This window comes from Dioscorea cayenensis, chromosome 11, assembly GCF_009730915.1.
Source record: "Dioscorea cayenensis subsp. rotundata cultivar TDr96_F1 chromosome 11, TDr96_F1_v2_PseudoChromosome.rev07_lg8_w22 25.fasta, whole genome shotgun sequence".
In the NCBI taxonomy this organism is placed as follows: Eukaryota; Viridiplantae; Streptophyta; class Magnoliopsida; order Dioscoreales; family Dioscoreaceae; genus Dioscorea; species Dioscorea cayenensis.
Genome location: NC_052481.1, coordinates 17167458 through 17175596, shown reverse-complemented (window position 1 = coordinate 17175596; position 8139 = coordinate 17167458). Strand labels below are relative to the sequence as shown.

General features: G+C 31.4%; 1 protein-coding gene across 1 annotated transcript; it reads left to right on the top strand.

Moving 5' to 3' along the window:
* The first annotated feature begins 972 nt into the window (after positions 1–972).
* LOC120271450 (PI-PLC X-box domain-containing protein DDB_G0293730) lies at positions 973–2288 on the top strand. The gene has a single exon (XM_039278127.1). It carries the CDS (start codon positions 1041–1043, stop codon positions 1995–1997), a length of 957 nt encoding a protein of 318 aa, XP_039134061.1. The 5' UTR covers positions 973–1040; the 3' UTR covers positions 1998–2288.
* Positions 2289–8139: the final 5851 nt, after the last annotated feature.

Sequence of the window (8139 nt, the reverse complement as noted above, 5' to 3'; positions counted from 1 at the left end):
TGTAATTATTTTGTTGTGTATCATACCAATAAGAGATTTTCTCCTTTTCCCCGTAAAAGTTAAATTATTGAGATACTCACCCAAATATTTTTTTTTTATTTAGTTATAGTTATGTATTAATTTAAATATTTATTTTTGATAATAATAGGTAAATTAAAATAGGAAAAAAATACAAAGTCACAAATAGTTGATAAATAGTAAAAGGTAGCGACCAAAAGTCCAAGTAGACCTAGGGTGCCAATCACAAGAGATAGTTAAACGATCCTGAAGAACATAGGGAAGAAAAATTGAATGAGAGCAAACAAAGGGATGTAGTAAAAAAATAATAATAATAACAAAGACAAAGAAAGATTTCAAGAGTTAACAATCAACATTAACCATATATTTTTTATTGCTCTATTGATCTCGGGTGTCATGTGTCTTCGACTCTTCCTTTAGGTTTGTAATTGGTGAGACATACACTAGCAGTAGAGACAAAGGACAAAAATAAATAAATAAATATTGGTGTTGTGTATAATTGTCATCATGAATCCCCAACTTAACTTTTTAATTTTTAAATTCTCGATAATTAGAAAAGAAACATATAATTAGTTTTGATTAAAATCAAAGTAGATGGGAGAAAACGATGATTAAATATTTGGTTATTTATCTCCAAGCAAATATTCCACAATACGATCCAAATGAGAATCTCGGATATCGGCTCTAGGATGTGTTTATCTACTTATTTTCTTATAACAAGTACTTGTGGCATTTCATCAAAATAAATAAATAAATACACTCAACAAAAAAAAATACCTATGATATTAAAATTTTGAAATACTTAAACTAATGTTGTTACACATACAATCTCATACCCAGATATACATATGTTAAAAAAAAAAATCCCATAATAAATAATAAATAAAATAACCAGCAGTATCACCCTTTAAAAACCATCTACTTTTACTAATAATATACACACATACATCACTAAATCATAAAACACAAGATCAAACCAATCTCCTAGCCTCCTCCTCTGCTTCTTCCACCACAACATCACCATGGGCGCCCAAGTCTCCAAACAACTCGAGCGCCGCAAAGCCATAGACGCCGAGAAAAAAATCCTCACCGACCTTCTCCAATCCTCCGGCGACCAATTCCCTGGCTCCGACTACCACCCATCCGACCACAAAACCTGGATGTCCTCTCTCGACCCATCCAAAGTCCACATCCGCAACATCCTCTTTCCTGGCACTCACGACTCCGCCACCAACAAAATCGGCATCCCCTTCATCTCTCGCCCATTCGCTCAGTGCCAATCCTCCTCCATCTACCGCCAACTCTGCCGCGGCGCTCGCGTCCTCGACGTCCGCGTCAACCAAGACCGCCGCGTCTGCCACGGCATCCTCGTCACCTACCCCATCGACGTCGTTCTCGACTCCATCAAACGCTTCCTCTCCGAAACCACCTCTGAAATCCTCATCCTTGAGATCCGCACCGAGTTCGGCTACACCGACCCTCCTGACTTCGACACCTTCCTCTCCGACCAACTCTCAGACCTCCTTATCCACCATGACGACAACGTCTTCGACAAAACCATTGCCGAGCTCCTCCCTCGCCGCATCATTTGCATTTGGAAACCTCGCAAGTCACCTGCACCGAAACCCGGTGGCCCGCTGTGGAGCGCTGGGTATCTCAGGGACAATTGGATTGATACTGATTTGCCGAACACTAAGTTTGAGAGTAATATGAAGCATTTGAGTGAACAGCAACCTGTGTCTTCACGCAAGTACTTTTATCGTGTGGAGAATACTGTGACTCCTCAGGCTGATAACCCGGTCGTGTGTGTTCGGCCGGTGACTGACCGTATCCATGGATATGCTCGGCTCTTCATTTCTCAGGCATTTGCTCGTGGCTTTGCTGATCGGCTTCAGGTCTTTTCTACTGATTTTATTGATGAGGACTTTGTTGATGCTTGTGCTGGTGTTACTCATGCTAGACTTGAAGGGAAGGCTTGATTGATTTCACCTCCTGTTTCTCTTCTTCTTTCTTTTTTTTTTCTTCTTCTTCTTGTTCTTGTTCTTAATTTGTTTTATTGTTATTATTATTTGGGTGTCTTGTATATTAATAAATTTGTATGTTGTAGGGAGTGTTGTGTTGTGGCTTATCATCTTGACCGGAAGAAGAAGAAGATGGTTTGATTCAATGCTTGTGAATAGTAGTAATTATGTGCTAGCTGTTTCTTCATTTTTTTTTTTTTTCTTTAGATTTTTGGAGTAAATAAAACATGGTAGAAAAAAGTTATTATTCTTCCGTGGTGCATACATTGAAGGTTTGATGGACAATATTATTATAGTACTTTGTAAATTAAATGCTCTAAAAATATATAGTGTTATTTATTTACAGTTCATTAGATCATTTAAGAGTATTGTTTCCAAGAATATTGTTTCCTTTACTCTTGCATAAAAAAGGAATATATTAGTTCAATTTAATTTCTGAAATATTATGGGTGTGTATATAATAAAATTTTAATCGTCCTATGTAATATTTTACCGAATTAATAAATTTTTTATAGGGTTGATTAAATTATCTTAATTATTGTATTATTATATTTATTTGCATGTTGTATAGTAGGGAGCGTTGTGTTGTGGCTTGTCATCTTGATAGGAAGAAGATGGTTTGATTCAATGCTTGTGAATAGTAGTAATTATGTGTTGTTTCCTTATTTTCTTTCTTAGGATTTTTGGAGTAAATAAAAAATTTAAAAAAAAAAATCATTCCATCTAGTTTCATAATGAGGTTATTCTTCTATTGTGCATAATCAGGAGTTTAGCTTGCCTGGTCTTCAACCAGGTAAGTCTCTAATTTTTTTATTATTTGTACAGTTAAAAAATTATATTTTATAAGAATTAAGGTAGGGTGTAAGTTTGTTAATATTTATATACAATGTTGTGCAGTGTAGCACTATAAAATCATAGACTTATCTGGTTGAAGAACCAGGCAAGATGAGCTCTATAGCCGAGATTGAATTTTTTGGTCAAAACTAATATTTAAATATTGTAAAAATATACAGTATACTATTTATTAGTTATTTTGAGGAAGAGTTTCATTTTTCCCCTTTTTTTCTAAAATTATATGGTAAAATAATTTATTAATTTGGTTTAATTTTTAAAAAATTTATTGGTAAAACTCTGATTTAAGCCATTGATGCATCAATATTTTTAAGAGGTGCGATGGTTATGGGCATTCTATAATTGGTGTTGCCTAACCTTTTCAAGCAAGAGTTTGAAGCATTCAAACTTGTAAGGTAGGTCTCCTTACCCACTGCCAACTCATTTTGGACGATTTTCCTGCTGTTAATTAGAATATTATATGTTTAGTTACTTGTTATTATACAGTTAGACAGTTAGACATTGATATTGGCTTCAAATGAATATAAAATTCGCTTTCTATATATATTTTTATATCCTTAGCAATTAGGCCAGCATGTTTTGTTTTTCAATTTAATTTAATTGATTAGCATTAGGTCCACATGTCACATTCAGTGTTCTTATTGCATTTTAGAGATTAGAATTTGCAATGAATATTCTTTGATATATATCGTCTTCATTATTGAAGAAACAATAATAATTATATGGTGGGTGGGTGGGTGGACTTTATCTTTAAGTGGATGCCATTAAGTCCAAATTAAGGATTGAATTATCTTATCAGAGGGCTTTTATCTCTTGTCAACTTGAAAAGAAAGAAGAAAGCTGGATCCAGAGTATATTCATTAGTATTAGTTAATAGTGATTGTCTCAAATTAAGTACAATTGGAGTGAGTAAAAATGTAAAATGTGAAAAAAGGTAGAAGAGGATATAATTTTTGGATTAAAGTTTAAAGTTATATAATTTTTCTGCAAATAACTTTTTTATTTAACAAAATTGCCTGGAAAATACTGTTATTATTTGTAGTTAAAAAAAAAAACCTTTATGCTAGAAAATTTGCTCAGTATAAACAATGTTATTCCCATCGAAACTTTTATATATATATATATATATATTCCTGCAGCTAAGCATTTATTCAGTATATGAGTGTTTTTAATATTACCCACAAACAACTTATATCTAATATGAGGAAATTTTTACTAAACTATGTTGTGGTGTAGTTTTTTCTCAATTCGAGACTTGTGGTTTGAGTTGTAACACTATAGTACTATATAATATAAACTGTTTACAAAAATGCTCAAATGCTTAACTCTATTAATTCTTATTACATATGTCACACCTCATATTTTTCTCCATCAACATTAGAGGATAAGAATGGCATTTGTATATATTTGTCATGACATGGTGGTAGGTAGAGAGTATTATTAGAGGTTGGTGGGATATATTATATTATTACTGGGTGGTAAGTGGCACCAACCTCATTCATGTGAGCCCTTGGATCAAATTGATCTTAGCCATTAATTTAGTAAGTAAGGGCCTATATAAACCCTCCAAGAGAACTTGTAAAAACACACGAGAGAGCTTTGTGACAAGCATTGCTAATAGAAAAGGAGTTTCTCCTTATTTGCTTATTTATTTACTTGGGTTCTTGCATATTTTAATACTTGCTTTATTATCTTTGCCTTGCCTTTCATTTTCATATTTGCAAGCTTGTATTTTTCATTAACCAAAGGGAGAAGGCTACCTTGGTCAAATAGAACATTAGATATAATTTTGAACTTTGAACATATGCCGACCACGAACCGCACGGAACCTTGAACGAAAGAACAAGCCCGTAGCACATGGCATAATAATGGGCATGAATTTAATTTTTTGTCTTTATTTACATTAGTTAAACATATACTAATAAGAGCCGTTTATATCTATTTGCATAATATTTAAAAACTATTCAAGTTATAATTGGAGGTAGACTTAAATGATACTTAATTCGTACGTGTTTTAGTAATGTAAATGTGGCTAAAAAGATAAATTTAAGTTTAAATTAACAAAGTTAAACGATTTAGTACTTTTTTGTAAATAATTTAGACTACAGGGTACTAAAGTGTTACAACTCAAACCACACAATCGAATTGATAAAAAGTCAAACCATATGGTGGATTAGCAAAATTTCCCCAATAATATATTTATATATAGTCTTGTCGCCTCTGTAATTATTTATATATACCTCTAATCCCAAGATTATTGCATTTATAGACTCTCGTACAAATAAGCCTTTACATCATGTGATTACCAATGACTAAGTGGTCTATTGGTAGACTTGACCCCAGTTCAGTTTGAATCGATGAACCGAACCAGAAGTTTTACTGTTTGAACCAAACTAGAATTGTAAACATGGTTCCAGTTCCAAACTGAAACCTTAAATCGGACTTTTAAGGTTCCGGTTAAGGTTCTTAAGAGTTGTAAACTAGAACCAGAACTAAATCGAACCAAACCACCAATTCCAGTTCTTTTTTATTAAAAATTATATAATATATAAAATTATATTTATTTAAAAAAATACAACATTTTTGAATCTTGAGTCTCGTGCAAATGTTTCCCTATTTAGGCATGTGCTATAGGTTTTAAGTAGTTAGTGACTATTAATACATACTAATATGACATGAATTAGAATCAAGGCTTTGATTAACAAAACTACTAATAAGTTATAAACAAAAGCTACAACCTACAAGCCTACATATCATAATCTAATTTGCAATCTAACAAAGACTAATAATAGCAAGCCTACCTAGACTACACAATTAAAATTAATCAAAATTCATACCACCTAAGAGTGCTAGATGTTTGGAACCGAAACCGAAACATAAACTGATTTGGAACCGGAATCGTTTAATTATAGTTCAATTTCGATCCAAAATTTATAAAACCAAACCGGGGTCAAATCTATCAACTAGTAGCTGGATTCCCGTTAGAACCTTTCACAAATGGTGATAGTTCGAATCACAAGTGAGGGCACATTTCTGGGAGCGTGAGTAGTGGTTGTGTATAGGTGGTTGCTCAACTGAAGCTTGTACATGCCCCTGTCTTTTTTAGCGGATTAGTTGCTCATCTTGGCAAATATATATATATATGTGTGTGTGATTCAAAACTTTACATCTATATATATATTGACGAAAGTAACGAGCGTTATATATATTATGGGCATCCATACGAGTTAGGAATTGTTAGTCCAACTCACACATCTTTAGTCAAGGATAAAAGATTTAGACAGTAAGCCTACACCCATAATTGATGATTCACTACCACCAATATTTCTAATGAGTTTTGAATTTGAGACATTTGAATGCCTCACTTTTGTTTTTAACATGAGACCAAAGTACATATGGGCTATAAACCATGTGGTGTGTGTATATATATAATTATGAGATTTCTCTAAGGGGATATATATATATATATATATATATATATATATATATATATATATTAGTCTGTCATACCAAACTAATGGCGACTTAGGTGGGATGTTGCTTTCAGTATTATTTGATTGGGCCAGGCCAGAGATGTGCTTACCCCTTCTCCATCATCCTTTTTTTTTAATTGAATTTTTATTTAAATTTAAAGAGAGCTGGAAGGGAGCATGGCTTCTTTGGTGTCATCATAAATATCATCTCTCATACCAAAAAAAAAAAATCCTCGTTTTAGATTGAGGATTTTTATTTTTTATTTATTTTGTATTTATTATTATTATTATTATTATTATTATTATTTATTTATTTATTTATTTATTTATTAGATAATGATGCCAAGGATTGGTTGAATTTATTTTGAAAAGAAAGAGGACAAAATATTTTAAGATTAAAATTAGACTTTGTAATGAATTATTGGTTTTCAATATTAATAACAAAATTTTAAAATTAATTATTAATACATTTATGTAAATAATTAAATGTTTTTGAAAAAAGAATGGGTGGAACTCCTCTCTTGTGGAAAGCAAATAATATATAAATATTTCTCTATGATATATTTTTAAAAATATTAAAGATTTTAGCTAATTCCATATCTTCAATAGAAAATTATTACATTATAAAAATTAGTATATTATATTAAATAATATATGACAATATAAGAACTGGTTTTTCATTACAATTTTTGTGAACTTTCATTTGAGCCCTCTTGTTATATAATGCATAATGCATATTACACACCGCTCTTTTCCCATCTCGGAGAACTTGCCACTGGTTGTTTTAGTGAAAAAGAAAATTTATATGAACAGATTAAACTTTGACTTATTAATATTAAATATTTTAAATTTTATTATTTATTTTCATAAATTGGGTAACTCCAAATTGTTTGATTAGAGAATAAGGTTGCCTGTGGCTAACTCATTACTCACCAATTAAACAATTATTATTATTATTATTATTATTATTATTATTACTGAAAAAAAAGTATTTTAAGTTTATTTTTTGCAAATAATGAGAACAGATTGTGATATGTTAAGGTGACATTGATGGTTAATCTGAGAAAAGCGCAATGGCAGAGATAGGATAAATTTTATGATCACTGTGTTATAGCCAATTTTTATTTTAATCACTATATTTCAAATTGTATCTTTTTGGTCATCATGTAGTAATTTATTTTCACCGGACGGTCACTCATAAATTTTCAACCAATTTTAACTGACATAGTAGCCGGAGATACCATCGTTACGTTATTCAAAAATGTTTTCACAGCTCAATTAGCTCAGACATGTCAGTATGTGTTCTCCCCAACTGGGATAGAATAATTTTTAAAATAATGTGATGTGAAATCTCCGACTGGCACGTCAGTCAAAATTGACCAGAAATTTATGAGTAACCGCAAAGTGAAAAGAAATTAATACATGATGACCAAAAAGATGTAAATTAAAACACAGTGATCAACATGAAAATCGACCATAACACAGTGACCTCCTCAAAAATTTACTCGGTAGAGATATAGATGGAAAAAAACAGATAAATAATAATAAAATAAAATATCATAATAGGACAAACTGCTAAGCATTCATGTAATACAAGTACTACTGAATTATATAACATAAAAATTTTTCTACTAACATTATCAAATACAAAGATTACTTCAACTACAACAAAAATAATGTTAGCCCCTCATAATATATTAAAACAACAATATATATATATACGTACGTATGTATTCCTACACAGCTGTATGTGAGCCTTGAGAAGCATGCAAATA

Excerpts from the sequence above, each read along its gene's own strand:
- LOC120271450 (XM_039278127.1), top strand. The coding sequence starts at position 1,041 with ATGGGCGCCCAAGTCTCCAAACAACTCGAGCGCCGCAAAGCCATAGAC.